The sequence below is a fragment of the Balaenoptera musculus genome, chromosome 16 (genome assembly GCF_009873245.2).
Source record: "Balaenoptera musculus isolate JJ_BM4_2016_0621 chromosome 16, mBalMus1.pri.v3, whole genome shotgun sequence".
Taxonomy (NCBI): domain Eukaryota; kingdom Metazoa; phylum Chordata; class Mammalia; order Artiodactyla; family Balaenopteridae; genus Balaenoptera; species Balaenoptera musculus.
In genome coordinates this window covers 84,236,711-84,253,356 of record NC_045800.1, presented here as the reverse complement: position 1 = coordinate 84,253,356, position 16,646 = coordinate 84,236,711, and the positions used below count along the sequence as shown (strand labels likewise).

General features: G+C 53.3%; 1 protein-coding gene across 2 annotated transcripts in view; it reads left to right on the top strand.

Annotated features, from left to right (window-relative positions):
* Positions 1-2,241: 2,241 nt before the first annotated feature.
* GALNT2 (polypeptide N-acetylgalactosaminyltransferase 2) overlaps positions 2,242-16,646 on the top strand; it is a 178,986-nt gene continuing 164,581 nt past the window's right edge. The window contains exon 1 of one of the 2 annotated variants that reach the window (XM_036828111.1): positions 2,242-2,461. In XM_036828111.1, the coding sequence (XP_036684006.1) occupies positions 2,336-2,461 (126 nt within the window). In that variant the 5' untranslated portion in view covers positions 2,242-2,335. The remainder of the gene's footprint in view (positions 2,462-16,646) is intronic. The other variant, XM_036828112.1, reaches the window with a different exon arrangement.

Sequence of the window (16,646 nt, the reverse complement as noted above, 5' to 3'; positions counted from 1 at the left end):
TCATCATCTCATTTAGATACAAAAAAAGGAAAGAAAGAAAAAATGTTTTTTTCCCGGTGATGAGAACTCTTAGGACACACTCTGTTAACAACCTTCAAAAGTACCATACAGCAGTGGTAACTATCGTCTTCATGCTGTATGTTACATCTGGGATGATGGTGTTAATATTAATTTTGCTTCACTGTTTGGTGTTTCTACTTTAGAGACTCCAGTGACATGTATTTTGGTTCTTCTTTCCTGGCTTTCATTTCAACCACTTATCTCTGAAAGCTTTTTACTCCTTTCTTTATCTTATTTTCAATTTCTTGAACATTTTCTTGCCATTCTTCAGTGTCCTTTTACATATTTGTATTTGATATATTCTCCCTTGGGCGTCTTGTAATTCTTTATTGTTTCTGGGATAGTTTTGTCTTTATTTTCAATTTCTATCCTGAATCTTATCAACTCCTGCTGTATTTCTTCCTAATTTTTGCTTAATATATTCTTAGGTTTTGAACTTCTGATTCTAGCTGTGTGTGTGTGTGTGTGGGTGTGTGTGTAGCCAAATATATGATACTTTGTTCAGCTTGAGAGTTTGACATAAGGTCTTACAATTTTCCTCTGCTATATCATTTTATTGATGGGGGGGATTTTCATCAGCTGAAATGTTATGATTCATCTTCTCATCACAAGAAATGTATTTTTTTTTCTTTTTGCAGTAGATTTATATGCAGCTATTTTGATGTTTTAGTGCTACTAGACATTTTGACACAGGGTTCATAGTTCAAGAATGTCCTCTTCTCACTGTATACTGAAGTGCAGTTTTTAATAGATAACCACACTGAAGGAGGGATTGGTTGTCTTCTATTTCTGCGGATCTATAATTCTCTTTTTTTACTTCCTTCTTTTCCTTCACCACAAGACCTCCAAAGGGCATTGTCCTTTCTCTATTTATCTGACTTTTCCCAGAAGCAAGGCTTCTTCAAGGCTGCCACCTCCTGTCCCATTCTCTTTCAAACCTCTTGGCTTTTCCAGTCAAGTACCCAACCTGTGTTCAGTATTTAGTTCTTGGTGTTGGACTTTCTCTTCATAGAAGGATTTAAGCCTGGGTTTCACTTAAGTCCTTGGCAACAGTGGAGGGAGCTCTGTTGGAATTTGAGGTATTTTCTTTCTTCTCCTTAAGAAGTAATTTGAAGTTCAGTTCATGGCATTCGCTCTCCTAGTAGAGCTGAAGGCTTGTTTGTTTGTGTTTGTCTTTTATTGAGGATGTGAGTAGAGATTCAGATGCAGGCAGCTGCCTTTATCCTCTGGACTGGTCAGCTTCTGGAATCCCTTTTAAAATATCAAGCGCTAAGTAACATTTCTTTCCTTCCTAGGAACACTGGAAACTTTGCTGTTACAAGGGCATTGTCAAGGTTACACAGATTCTGTTACAAGACAGATCTGTCTTCTTGCATCTTTAAAGCTGTTTCGTGTGCTGCCTCGTCTTTCTTCTTTTAATACAGCAACCAGTCACAAAGAAAAAAATTTAAAAATATATATTGCCTTCCTTCTTCCTCATTTCGTGTTTACTTAAAAACAAAAAAGAAAACCCTGCTATTCAGCACTCCGTTCATCCCCGGAAACATGCTCCCTTGAAAAATCACCTCTCGGTTTCTACCTCCAGAACGCCACCTCTGCCTAAATAAATAAATAAAATGGACACCTGGGGAACAGGGATGTTTTGCTGCAAGATTAGTAAGAAAACTGCAGCGAGCAGCAGCCAAGTCGGGTCCCGGAGGGGGATTTGCACCAAAAAGCTCAGGTCGGTGGGCCAATAAGAGCGAGCCTGCCAGGGGGCTGAGGTGGTCCCAAACACCGAGGACCGCGGAAGTGGCGCTCCCGGCCGGGCAGCGCGCGGCAGCGGCGACCGGGGGTCCCTGGTGCGGGCGCCCGTGTGTGTGCGCACATGTGCGCGCGCCCCGCGGGCGCCAGGCGGCCACCTGTCACTCACGGGGGTGGCGGGGCGGCGGCCGGCGGAGGCCCTCCCCGCGGGGCCGGCGCGCCGCCGCCGTGGAGACGCGGTAATCCCCTCCTCCGCCCGCGCCGGGCCCCCGCAGCCGCCGCCGATTGGTCGCCCTTTGCTCCCTGACCCCCCTCGCCACCTCCGCGGCCGCCGCTTCCTGCTCGGGCGCGGCGCGGCGCTCCCGGCCGGGGCGGAGCTCGGGCGCCGGGCGCGCACCGCCCTCGCCGCCAGCCGCGCCGGAGGAGGAGCCGCCGCGCCCTTCCCCTTCCTCCGCTCCTCCCCGGCCCGCGCCCGCCGCGGCCCCAGGCAGACTCGCGAGCAGCGGCCGCGGCCGGCGGCCGAGTCGGGAGGATGCGGCGGCGCTCGCGGATGCTGCTCTGCTTCGCCTTCCTGTGGGTGCTGGGCATCGCCTACTACATGTACTCGGGGGGCGGCTCCGCGCTGGCCGCGGGCGCGGGCGGCGGCGCCGGCAGGAAGGTGAGTGGGGCGCCAGCCCGCGGCCCGGCCCCGGAACCCCCGGCGCCCACGCGCCCCGGCCGCGCCACCGAGCTCCCATCGCTCGGACGCGCCGCGGGGCACCGAGGGGGGGTTTCTGGTCCCTCCTGCCCTTCTCCGCCCGGACCTCCGCTCCGGCCACCCGCCCCGGGCCTCCCGGCCGTGTCCCCGAGGCTGGGGGCGCCCCCGGCCCCTCTGCGCTCTCCTAGTTCGGGAGAGGGCGACCCGGCGCAGCCCCCGGGACTGGGGCCGCCGACGCCTCTTGTCGCCCCCCGCCCCGGCTCTCTGTTCCACGTAATTTAAGTTGAGTTTCGTCCGGCCGCCGGGAGCCCGGTCCCCTGCGGTGGGACGTTTGGGGGTGGGGATGTTGGGAAGCACAAAAGCGGGTGGGGGAGAGGGCGAGAGGCGGCCGCCTTTGCGACGTGTCACGTACCTGGGGAGACAGGAGTCCAAGTTTCTTTTCAGCCCTTTGATACCAGCCGCTGCAATGCCTCCGCCCCCTTGTCGCCGCACCGCGGGGAGGGGGCAGTTCTGGGTCTCGGCCCGGTACCTCTGGGGACGGGGGCGCCGCCAGCCCCGCGCCCGACGGAACGGACCTCCCCGGCGATGCAGGCGGAGGGCCCCCGCGCCCCTGCGCCCCGGACGAGGCCGGCCACCCACCCACACCCCGCGCCCGTCCCCTCCCGGCCCCCGCGCCCGACTCGGCCGGCCCTCCCGCGCGGCCCCCGGCGCCCGCCTGTCCCAGCCCCACGCCCCCGTTCCGCGGGGTGGTCCCTCTACTGTGTGTGTTCTCGGCGGGCTCCAGGGGCCGAGGGGGTGGGCCGTGGGGACCGCGTGAGCCGCTTTGGACGGCCGGGCGCCCTAGGGAGGAAATGGAGCGCCCAGGGCGCCGGGGCCCTGCGATCCCGCTGGGAGAGCGGGGCTCTGGGCTGTGCACTTGCCGCCAGCGGTGTTTGTGGGGTTTGGTGGCAGCCAGGCTTTGAAAGCGGCCTCCACACGGTGTAACCCTTCTGCTGTGACATTTGGTGTCACCACAAACCCAGGAAATTCTGAGTTAATGGAGGTGGACCGTGGATTGGGCAGGGAATGGTGTCCTGGAACAAGCAAGCCAGAGAAACTGGATGAAAAGGCTTTAGCCCTAAAGTCAGACCGTAAACATCAACGCTGAGGTTCAGCTGCTTCAGAGGTTTCCTTCTTTCCTTCCTCCTTTCATTCATTCTTAGCTGAAGGTGTTAGATTGATGGTAAATTTCGTAGGCTTGCTTTATCTAGAGGGGCAGAAATGAAAAGTCTTTCCACGTGCAGAATTGGCCTAGCTTATTTCTGAGCTGACATGTGCTCTTAGCCCTGTTTTTTCCCCTATTTTAACCCAGGGAACTGTTGTTCACATGCATGAAGTCTCCGTTCATCCTTGAATGGTAAAGAGCAGTGCGCCCAGCGGAAGCAGTGCAGCCCTTTGAAAACCGTGGTCGTGTTAAACTGGAATTATTTCAAAAGCTTTGCTTCCCAGTAAACTGTGCCTTCGCAGGTCCACGTAGCCTGGTGTGCTGGTGAGACCTGGCAGAGCTTCCTGCCTTTCATGTGAAAGAAAACTGAATACGTAAGCCATGCTTAGTGTTGCCTTTCCTTGGTCTGCCGCTTTCATTAGCACATGTGATTGGAAACAGCAACAGGGTGTCATTAGCATCTGGAGAGGTTGGCTTCTCCCTGGTGAGCTTCAGCTGGTGGATGGTTCTTGAGGGGTCTTCCATTTGATCCTTAGTTAAAAAAAAAAAAAAAAAAAAAATCCGAGAACTCCTTGTGGCCTGGTGGCAGTAGGAAGGTACAGAGACCTTGTAGAAAACAGTGTGCGAAATGAACAATTATACGTGGATGGGTGATTTGTCAGTTGGGGAAGAGGTGTGTACATGCAATAGCTTTTGAAACTGGAGGAGACTCGTTAACATAGTGTTGACCCTGGTATTAAAGTAACTGCCCTGAGACCGTGTCCGGAGGGGTCAGTAGAATCTGCTGTCCTGAATTTCCTAATCTAGAGTATAAAACTGCATAGTCTTTCTTCCTCCTGAGTTGTTTCCATGGATTCAGAGACCAGAAAGTCTCTTCAAATTTAGTTCATCCTCGTGATAAAAGGAAATATATAGATTTTCTAGCTTGTAAAGTATGGACATAAAAATGATAATGTAGCCTGCGTGTAAAGGCAGAATTTAAATACTAGCTGTAGTTTTTTAGGTGTAAGTGGACTTATATTTCTTCTCTCGTTTCATACCGTTCAAGTCAAGGCTCTAATTCCATATTTAGCCAATTTTCTCTTCGCCCTGATGTTTTTCACAGGGTACCAGGCTTCAGTATTAGGCTTTGGGGGATTGTTTGTCTGATGGGAGCCTGACTATAGTTTCTGCTGCTTCAGCACCCAGCCGGGGCTTGTCACTGTGTGCCCGGCCTGTTAAATTACTCCTCTCAGGATGGTGATTCTCCATTTCGCGAAACCTAGAGAGCCCACTCACCTCACACTGAAGATTTAATAAACTCAACAGGGGCAGGTGCTGCCCTACTCAGGACTCAGTGCTGAAGTTCAGGGTGTGTGGTCAGTCATTTTATGCATAATATTGTTTGAAATTATATTTTATTTACATTGGTAGAGAGCCTTCCCTCCCCCATATTTCGCTCTTTCCCCCTAGATTGATGATTTGCACTTCAAGGATGCCTTTCCTTTGAGCATCTTAAATGCTTTAAAATTTTAATCATGTTAAGTCTCCCCTGGGCCTTGGTATGTTGGCAGTGGATGGAGCCTCAGAGAGGGGAAGAGATTTCTGTCGAAATAAACCTGCCTCTGGGTGAAGTGTGGCTCTTTAGGTTGGAGGGGGAAGGGTTTTCCAGTATGTGAAGAATGGTCTCTCCTGAGAGAGAGTGTGTGACGCCCAGGACCCCTTGTCTGTGCTCCCATCCCACACCCTTGGGAGGCAGGCCAGCGCCCGGTTACTTCCCCACCCCCTGCCCTTCCTCGATGAGTGGGTGCTGGAGGCCTTTGGGTGAGACCCGGAGGACGTCTTCTGGGAGAGCGGGCTGGGCCTTTTCTTGTGGCGGTGGAGGGCCTCGCTTGGCTGGAGCGGGTACGCGTGGAGGATACAGTTGGAGGAGTTTGGGACTAAATCATAGAGGGCCTCGAATGCCAAGCTGACTTGCTGGTTCTTACTTCGACTGACCACAGGGAAGCACTCGTGTTTTTTGAGCTGGGCGGTGGACACTTAAGGGGAATGGTGTGAATCCATTTATCGACATTAAGCCTAGCTTTCTGCTCCTTCCTGCTTAGTGACCTTTACTAATTTACCGAACCTCTCTGACCCTCAGTTTCCTCATCTTTATAGTGGGGATAGTTCTTGTAGCCAAAGACTAACTGCCATTAGGAGGTGTTGGCGAATAGTAGGCGCAGAATAGGTGTTGTTTGGAGGGCTGGGGGGAAAGGAAGAAAGCCTAAATATCTACTTGAAAATGTAGTGAACTACGACTTTTAACTGTCTTCTTCTTGGTCTCTGGAATTTTTTTTTTAATCCCTCAGCCATTCCTCCCAGATTGATTTGGTTGGTTCATTTGGGCTGACACCATGACCCCGACTGACATCAAGGACTGCCTTTTTGGGCAGTGGCCCGGACGTCTTGCCGGCTCTTTTGTCCCCAGCCGTGGTGTCAGAGGGGGGTTCCCGTCAGTGGACAGCCAGCGGGAAAGTGGGTGCAGGACACACCTTCCTTTGGTGGTGGTGTGAACCGTGGGAGTGTTGCTGGTCATGTCCGAGTGGGGCTCCCGCGGTGAGGAGGCCGGCCTGCTCCCCACCCCCTCCAGGCTCTGGGCGCCCACTCGCCCTCCGCCCTCCGCCTTGCCCCTCCTGGCGGGAGGGGAGGTGGCTCTCATCACCCACGTGCTTTCGTGGGCATCAGCAGATCTGTGAATGTGTCTGCTGGGGGTGGCGGTTGGGAAGGGGGACCCAGGGCACACCCGGCCAGCTAGAGTCAGTTAAAAAAAATTCCAGTTGAAAGGAGAGTTTGAAGTTGAGGTCGGGAGCGCAGCATTGGGGGGGAAACCACTGTAGAGCCAGAGAAGCTGGCAAACGGCCCTCTATGAGAAACTTTTCTCTAAAGAAAATAAAAGTTTCGCTCTTCTGGAGTGATGCCGTGCTGCCTCCGGGGCTCACACATGGTGGAAGCCGGCTGTGACTGATGGCGCAGGAATGATGGGCTCTTCCCCCAGCCCTCTGGTGAGAGTGAAGAAGAGCCTGCCGCCTCCCGCCCCCGGCACCGAGTGGGCCAGCTTGCCTGGGCTGCGGCAGACCTCGGGGTGGAGTCTGGGGCACCCAGGGGGCTGTTAGTGGTGTGGGGAGGCTTCAGGCCCCCTGTGCCTCCCCCCACCCTAACTCCTGGCAAGTGGTGGGTCCCCTGTTTGGATCAGAGGAAGAGGTATTTGAGAGAAGGCCAGAAAAACAATGGAGCGGGGAGATATATACGTATGTAGTTTCATGTATATAGTTTCTTGTTCCTGCCATTCGTGTTTCTGAGATCTTTGGGGAGAGAGAACTCACTTTGGGAAGATGTGAGTTTCAAAGCGGGCAGTGCCCCACTGCCTAACTTCCAGCAGATCCAGCGGCTGTTGGCTTAGTGGAAGGAGGGGCGTGGTGAGGCTGCCTGGGGCGGAGACCAGGCACACACAGGAGCTGACTGCCGAGGTCTGGCCGAGATCCGGGAAGAGGCAAGGTGTTCCTGGGAGAAATCTGTGAAGTCTCCTAGCTGGCCCAGCAGAAATCATGGGGTGAGAAAACAGCCAAACTTGGCCAAGCCCACGCCCCCTTTCGGTTCTTCCACTTTTCTCCTCATGGACCCTGTCCTGGAAGCTCTGCTTGCGTGGGTGATGCTGAGACACACAAGCCAGGCGGATGTCCCGGTGGAAACACACCCACAGGCACGCCGCACAGATGCCATAGTGAGATCCTTCCGTACGGATGTTAAATAAACGCCACTCTCTGGGGACCCCCAGCCCCCAGCTGCCCTGCTCTTCTTCCCTTGGGACCCCCGCTCCATGGTCTCAGTCCCCGCTGCAGGGCCTCCTGGACCTGGCCTCCGTGCCCGTGCCACAGTGGTGCTTAGACACGCTGAGCATGGCTCCTGTAGAGATGCTGCTCGAATCAAAGCAGGTGTTGGCCTGGTCTCACTGCCGTGACCTGAAAGGTGGCCTCCCCCTTGAGGCCACCTTTGATTCTGTGTTGCCGCCGGGGACCCTCGTTCCAGTGCTGCGGTCTTGGGCCCTTGCCCCCACATTGCCCTATGGTGCGGTTTCTACGGGAGGACCTCCTGGCACTTCCACAGGCAGACCTCCCAGGTGGGATCTGGCACAGGCCGGGCCTGGCGAGGAGCTGTTCTCCATGGAGAGTTACGCTGAGCGCACTGGTGCAAGCCTCCCGTGGACACTCCTGCCCTCGCAGTAGAACTTGACCTTGCTTTCCTAATGCTGTGAGGACGCTCTGACCTTTGGCCATGTGCTTGAGCTTAAGGGTGAACCCTCAGTGTGGAGGTTCCCGTTTATCTGTCCAGTCGGGAGAGCCTCCCCCATAGGCTCAAGGAGCCAACAAGTCCTTCCCTGGGGGGCACCGCCCCCCTGCGTCCCTTGCCCGAGGCGGGCGGGTCTGGGCTCCTCCTCGCATCTGCCTCCTGCGGGGCAGGCTGCGGCACTTGGCATTTCTGCATTTAGTCATGACCAGTATCGTAGGCCCGGGAAGCATGTGTCATTGTGCACGGATTGGATTTCTGAGCATGCTGGGACGAAGACAGCAGTGATTCATCGTGGCTGGATTTGAAAAAACCAAAAATGGTCACATTGAATCTCACTCCTGGCCTTACATTTAAACAGCTTTCCTCGGCTTTAGGAGTCCTGTGCCCCTTGCTCCGGCCCTTACGGGGGCTGCCTGGTCACCCGTGGCTCAGCCTGCCCTTGGGCTGCCCGCCCTGGCCTCCCAGGCCCCTCCTGCTGGCCACCTGGTCCTGCCTGCTGACTCTTTGGGAGGAGGAATGGCCTGGACGGCTGGGGATAGAGTCGCTGAATTCCCAGAGCCCAAATCATGACCAGCGTTTTGGCAGGGATGAGGGTGCTTGGGGGGGGGGCAGCGGTCACTCTAGCTCAGGGCCTCTCAGCCTCCACACGGTTGACATTTTGAGCCGGGTGATGTTTGTTTTGGGGGCCGGAGGTGCTGCCCCGTGCGCTGTGGGCATTTAGCGGCTTCCACTGGATGCTAGGGGTGCCACCCACCTCAGTGGCAGCCACCGGCATCGTCTGCAGGCATTGCCGGGTATCCCCAGTGGGCAGGGTCGCCCTCACTTAAGAAGCACTGCCGTAGTTGGCGTTAACTGTGATTTCTTTTTGTTCTCTGCTGTCTTCACGGAGCCGGTCTGCCTCTCCGTGTGGTCTGGGGTGGACCCCTTGGAGAGGGTTTCAACTTAATAAACACGCTATTAGCCTCCACTGTGTGCCAGGCATGGTCCTAATACTTTACAGATACTAGTTCATCGACCCCTCATCACGGTCCTTTCATTCCTCCCGTTTTACTGATGAAGGCTGAAGCACAGAAAGGCTCAGTCACTTTCCCAAGGTTGCAGAGCTAGTGGGTGGCACACCCAGGGTGGTCTGGGCGGCCAGCGGGTGGGATGGGGCTCGCTCTGGCTTCCCAGGCTTCCCGTGCCCCTTCTGTGCGCCGGCAGTGCCCGCGTCCTGCTGATGGTGGCGGGACATTCCTGGAAGGCGTTCTGGAGCAGATGCGCCCGCAGTCGTCCTCTCATGGGAGGGTCCTTTCTCCATTTTTACCATGTGCTCTGTGAAAGGTCTCACGTGTTCTTGTCCTCAGGTCTCTGCCTGTCCTGAAGTCCTCAGCCGCCCCCTGGCAGGAGCAGACATGCAAACAGGCTGGGATCCCTTTCATTTGTTCTTTCAATGAGTATTATTGAGCACCTACTATGTGCCAGGCACTGCTTGGTGTTTGGGGTGCAGCAGTGAGTAGAACGGAGACAGAATCTCGGCCCCTGGGGAGCTTTCACCCTGGGCGCAGCTGGACTAAGCACCGTAGGTAGTAAATGCTGTAGAGTGGGAAGGGGCTGAGTGTGGGCGGTGGGAGGGGTCAGGAACAGGGGAGGGGAAGGTTACAGTGAGTGCAGGGCCCATAGGCACCGTGGGGAGGTGCGGGTTGAGCAGGTTGGAGCTGAGACCCAGAGCACGTGAGTCCCCGGCTCACGTTGCCCGGGTGCAGCCCCCGGCTTCAGGGCGTCCAGCCTGTTGGGTGCTCTCTATGTTCCTTGGTTTCCTTTGCTAAATCAATGAGCCCCTTTTCTTTCCGGGAGTCTGTTGCCTCTGGTCTCCCAGTGGTAGAGTTTCCTCCATCCCGTGGCAACGTGGGGTCTTACATTCTTGCTCCACACGGAGTCCTGGGCCAGGAGCGTTCTCATCCTGGTTAATAACGTGGAATGCACACCCCCGTTCTCCGGGTTAACGCGGAATGCACACCCCCAGGCCGCCCGCTCCCACCTGGGGCCCGGGACTGCTGTAGGTGCCGCAGGTTAATTTGCTGCTTGACTTTGTGGAATGTGCTTGTGGAACAGTCTCGTGGGGTGATTTCTGAGCTGATTTCTGCAGGGCCAGGCTGGGCTGGCTGAGCATCTGTACCCTGTTCACTCTCAGGCACACCGTTCAGTCACGTGGCTCGTTTGTAGAGTGCTTTCCACACACATCGCCATTTAATGAGAAGTCCCGCTGGTCCCCACTAGGGTGGCGTCTCGGCAAGTTGCTGTGGTGATGGGACTTGTGGGTTTCTCATCTGCAGGAAACCGGAGGTCAGGGGCCTGCCCGGTCCCCGGGTTCTGGAGAGGTTGTTCTTGGCAATGGGGTCGTGGTGAAGCGCTGCGATTTGTGATATTTGTGGGAAGTAAAATGGATGTGTGACTTCGTTGCCCACAGCCCCTTTAGGGAGTGGGACGATGGGAGATCACAGGTCCTCCTGGTTGTCAAGGGCGAACATCCAGCTGCTTTTTGTAGTAGCCACTGGCATTTGTGAAGGCCCATCAGATGCCTTATTGGGGTGTGGTGTGTGCCGTGCCTCCAGCGTGTTTCTGGATAAGAAACCAGAACTTGGATGCGGCTGCAGAGAAAAGGGTCCTTTTAAAGGCCTCAGACTTGGGAACCCTTCGAGGTTTCTTCATCTCCGCTTCAGGGGCCGGTCCAGAAAGGGAGCGCATCTCTTCCTGAAAGGGTGCTGCTCCAGGAGGGGGACACACTTCACACGAGTCACCCTGCGGGAGCTTAGGAGTTGATGCAAAGTAAAGGCCTGTGTTTTAGCAACGCCCGTAAGTTAACACTGACTCTCGTGTGGGGGGCTGTGTGTGACTGTCCTGGATGCTGAACCGCTTGGCCCGGCCTGGCAGCCATCCAAGTCATCGCCCTGGTCCTTCCTGCCTCAAGGGCTTCCCCAGTGACCGAGACCCTTAGCTCTTGCTCTGTGACCCTCAAGGCTTGTCCCCTTCCTCCTTTCCCTCCTCCCACTGCCCCCCGCCCCAGTTCCTCTGTGCAGTAAGTGACGCACCTGTTTTTCTTCCTACCTCACTTTTGATGATCACTGATGTCCCCCTGTGTCTGGAATATACCCTTTTTCGTCAAATCTAAGATGCCATTATTTGTAATGCCATCATTTTATGTACCACTAGGAAAGAAAAAACACCGTTGAACTGTGATGCGGTGGTTTCTTATCAATATTTTTACTTTCTACTTATTTAAAGAGCTCTTTTAGACTTAATTAGACATCGATTTTTCCATTTATCACTCTTGTGTATAGATAAAAAGGAAAATATACGTGAAATACATCGGGTAGCGTGTTCCTTAAAATTTTCGAGTGTCTGCTTTTTGCCTCACAGATGTTAGTGCCTGTTTTCCGGAGACAAAGTCTTCCTTCCCCTGTGCCACCAAGCTCTTCGGTGGACACAGCATTTCCTACGAGCCCTGGGTTCTGGGCTCTCACCATCGCTTGGCATTATATAGAGTTGGCCAACTTTTGACTCTTCTGGGAATCTTGCCTAGCTCCCCAATTCACCGTCCACTTCTGTCCCACTTGATTTGCTGTCTGGGGATTACTAGTGCTTGAGTGTTGCTTCTGGCATTTTCTTCCAAGGCACCGACATGCATCCCGCAGACTCTAAGGCTGGCGTGTTTTGTGTTTGAGCTAGTGCTGGTCATGACGGTGCGTCGCGGCCCAGACCTGGCCACGGCATCAGAAGGTGTCGTGAGCTGCACCCCAATTGCATGTCAAACTGTGAAAAAAAAGTGCATCTTAGAATTCGTGAGTTAGGGTCTTTCTTTTTCTCAAGTGTCAGTTACTTCCCTCTGTGAGATCCCAGCTCCAGGCCCCCTGGCCTCGATAAAGGGAAATGGTAGCCTCATCAAAATGTGTACATTCGCATCTGTTCACTCCCAGTCCCCATGTAATCCGTGTAAACAGAAGGACCTCCTGGTTTTTATTTTTGAGAGATTAGCAGCTGACGAGCGTGAACCCGTTTCGAAAGGTTTTTAAGCATTTTCTAGCTACAGGTTACCCTGTTCAGTGCTGAGATCTGCAGAAGTGAACACCCTTTACGGAGCTCACAATCACTGGCCAAACCGACTAGAGAAAGATCTAAAAAAATAATAATTAGGGGTAAGTTGACTAGAGACTGGATAATAGATGAAACTTAAGGCATTATTATTAATTTTATTTAGTGGCAGTAATGGCCTTATGCTTATGTTTTTGAAGATCCTTATCTTTTGTATTGGTTGGCCAAAAAGTTTGTTCAGGCTTTTCCGTAAGATGGTACGGAGAAACCCAAATGAACTTTTTGGCCAACCCAATAGATACAAACTGCAGTATTTATGGATGACGCAGTGACGCCGAGCCTGTGGGAGAATTATGAGGGAACAAGATTGGCCGAGTGTGTTGTTGAATGACTGATGGGCACCTGGGGTTCATCGTACCATTTTATTTTTGCCTACTTAGAAAATTTTATTTAAAAAGTTAAAAAATTTTATAGATGTATGTAGCTTAAATTAGCAAAGCAGCAGAAAACTACTATTTTTTTTAAAAAGCAAATTTAAGGCTTTGTAATATGGTCAGTGAAAGGTTTCTACTCCCAATTTCCAGTGTGGGTGTGTCTGTGTGTGTTTGTGTGTGTGTGTGTCTGTGTGTGGGTGTGTGTGTCTGTGTGTCTGTGTGTGTGGTGGGGCTGGAGGCTTCCCCTACACAACCAGTCGGTGCTCAGACACCAGCTGAGTGTCCTGCAGTTCAAGCCAGTTCTGACACTATCCACCCGGAGATACATCAGGTCCCACAGGTTAAGGGCTCAGTCCTACAAGACTGCCCCCCCCCGCCCTCCCCCGCCCCTTCAGATGCCCTTCGCAAGCGCTGGTGGTCATCTGTACTTCTGACCAACAGGCTATCAATCAGAGGTTCCCATGAGCCCCTCCTTGGGTTCGATTGATTTGCTAGCGTGGCTCACAGAACTCAGGAAACCAGTTTATTTATTAGATTTCTGAATTGTTACAAAGGATATTCAGGGATACAAATTAACAGTCAGATGAAGAGACACACAGCAGCTTGAGGTACCTCCTGGTGCTTGGGGTCCAGCATGGTGGCACATGGACGTGTTCTGGTTCCCCAACCTGGAAGCTCTCTGAACCCGTCCTTTTGAGTTTTTACAGAGGCTTCACTCCATAGGCATGATTAATCAAGTCATAGGCCATTGGTGATTGAGTCAACCTCCAGCCCCTCTCCTCCCAGGAAATCAGGGGGTGGGACTGAAAGCTGCACCCCTCTGTGATTGGTTCCCCTGGCAACCAGCCCCCATCCACAGGTGCTTCCAAAAGCCACCTCATTGACATAAGCCCAGTAGCGGTGGAAAGAGGCTTGTGAATAACAAGACACCCATGTCACCTTTGTGGCTCAGAGGACAAGAGACCAAGTAGAACAAAAGATGCTCCTGTGGCTCTTACTGTTCAGGAAATTCCAAGGGTTTTGGGAGCTGTGAGCCAGAATCAGGGACAAAGACCAAATATATATATGAGGAATATATTTTGATCATCTGAATGACCAAATATATATTTCTCATAAATCAAAATATCACAGTCAGTAAAAACGTGCACCAGCCTCTATATCTTCTGTAATTTAGGAATATCCAGCGATGATTCTTTTAAAAGGATACTTCAGAGGTGGCCTAAGATCCTGAATTGTCACCTGTATCACCAGGAAAATAGTCTTACATTTGATACCGTTTCTTCTCTAAGAATTACCTAAATTCTTTGGAAATTGCTACTTCTTGTGAACCTTTTGATGGTAGGGTAGCAATTTAGGTAGTTTGTGAGATTGCTTAGTGGCCCAGAGACCCTGTCGCACAGCAGCGTTTGGTGTGGGCGTTTTATTACGTTGCCGACCCCTTCTCGTGTGACAGGCATCCGGAGGGCAAAACACACACGCCTGTACATTCGCACATCGCAGGCAGTTTGCCTGCTGTCTGTCATACGTGACCCATTCGAGCTGTGGATGGTTTGGGAAGCCACAGTGGGAGACCTTTAATAAATATATCTTATTCCTTTGTGTTTCCCCAACAGGATATTAATGTGAAAGCCTCGTATTTTACGTTGTGTTTGTAAATAAGAGGGTTTTGACAGATATACGGTGCTGCATATTTTCTGTAAGGTATAAATTCCTGGTGCTGCAAATTTATACCGGCGCTGTTGCCGAGACACCTGAAGCACTTTGGAGCTGCTGCACTCACTCTGCAGTGTCCTGTGGACCCCGGAGGTTCTCAACTTGCCCCACCGGTCATGTGGTAGCAGGGTTGGGGCTGGAATGTGTTTTTTTTTAACATCTTTATTGGAGTATAATTGCTTTACAATGCTGTGTTAGTTTCTGCTTTATAACAAAGTGAGTTAACCGGGCTGGAATGTTAACGTTCCCCAAACTGCCGAAGATTCCGGCCCTGGAGAAAGTCGGCTGTGGCCGTCCCGGTCTCAGAACTGCAGTCCTGACTCACCCATCAGCTTACAAATGGCAGGTTTCTCTCTTGCTGATGCAGAGCTGCCACTTCAGCCTGGAAGGTGCTGATTACCTGGGCCGGTGATCACTCCTTAACCTTTATATTGCAAAGTGCTGATGGCAGGAGCCAGCCGAGCTGTTCTTGGGTGGTCTGAGCTGTGGGTCTGAGGCTGGGTGGCAGGAAAGGCCAGCCAGATGGGCCGTCCAGGCCTCAGGGACGGGCCGGCGGAGGCAGATGAGGCCTCACGAGGACCTCCCTGTGCAGAGGGCAGCTGAGGCTTGTTCTCCGTGTATCCTTGGTGAGTTACAAGGCCCCAGGCCAGTCTGCATCAAGATGTGACTCTTTTGTTTTCAAAAGAAAAAGAATGTAGGTGAAGTATCCCATCCCTGGGGAGTGAATCCAACATGGCATGTAAGTGTTTGTACTTAAGGTATAATTTTTAGCTTAAAGAGTTTTTCTCGGTCACCGGTGGAGAGGGTGTGGTGGCATCTCGTCCCAGAGGGATTTCCTGACTCCTGATGACCTAACGCTCCTTCCCGCTGCACCAGGGGTGTTTGAAAGTCAGGCTTTCCTGCTCCTGGGAGAGTTTGGCTGAGGTTTCTGCCGGGAGGGGGAGGCCGCCTGCACGGTGAGTCCGATGCCCTAGACCCCCCGGGTGCTGAGGGGCAGCTTGGCCCGTGCCGGGCGTTCGGAGACCGTCCGGCCGGTTTCTGGCTCCGGCGCAGGGGTCTGCCGGGAAGAGCCCAGGGCGATGCTGCCGGGTGGGTTGGTGGCTCAGGCGATGGGGCCGGAGGGGCCCACAGGATGCGTCGCCCAGGGGCCACCGCCTGGGTTTGAATTCTGGCTTCTCTAGTTGGCTCTGTAAACTCAGGCAAGTTACTCAAGCCGTCTGCGTCTCGGTTTCCTCATGTACCCATCTCCTCACATTTTTCAACGGGGAATAAATCAGAGCAGGGCCTGGTACCCATGGCATAAGTGTGGATGTGAAGTGTCCTGGCGTCAGGGCAGGAGGGGCTGGTGCCCCCGGTTGGCTGGGCCGTCCTCTGGTGGGCATCAGCAGCCCAGGGCATCTGTGCCCACTGAGCCAGCCCTCCTCGGCCGTGTTTAAGCCAAGAGCCTCCTTTCCCAGGAAGCACCTCCACCTCTGTGGACCTCGCCCGGGGCTTTTGCCCTGGAACGAGGGTGAGGCCAGGGGGCCTGCAGCCCTCGCCCCTCTAGTGAGGAAACCGAGCCCCAGAGAGGGTGGCTGGACGCCAGGTGGACCCCCGGTCTCTGGAGGGAGAGACAGGAAGCTGCAGGCCAGAGCCCTCTCAACGCCCCCCGCCCGCCCCCAGGACATTGTTTCCCGGTTTTACCCCTTAGTCTCTTGTCTTTGAAAATTATTCCGGGATGTGGTTTTTCACTACGTGGCTGTGTAATTAAAGTTTAAAAACTAATTGGCAATTGGTTTTTTTCTATATCTTGAGCTGTTATTATCTGAATGCAGCATGTTATTTGGAAACTTTCCCACAAGGTTTTAATCAGTAAACGTTCTTTTAGTTTCATGAGTTCAGTTTCTGACTTGCTTTTGAAACCGTAGGTGAGTGACAAGTGGAAGACAAATTAATAATCGTGGCAACACCGCAAAGCACCCCTGTGAGGGCCGAGGACTAGTTCTGTCAGTGAAATCACTGTTCCTGTGATTTCTCTGATGGCTCTGATTAAGACAGCTTAGAACTAGATTGCAGGTTAATAGATACACTGTGTGATGATTTCAAGGAGAGAAATCCACGTGAAAACCTGGCGTTTGGTTATTATAATCCAAGGAGCCTGGCTACGACATCAGACCCGGATGCAAATGCCGCCGTTACTGCCTGTTACCCTTCGTGTCTTTGTCCGTGAGAAGGGGGTTGATGGAAATGAGTGAGTTGGTGGAGACGATGCCGGTGCAGTTTAATGAGGGCTCCTTTTATTTTCACTGGCGCGTGTACTCACTCTTTCTCACGGATGCTTCTGGGGCGACGCTGGGCCCCTCTGACGGAGCAGGGGCCTGGCTGGGGGCAGGCACCCAGGCGGAGGTTAACTTCACGGTGTGCATCGGTGACTAGG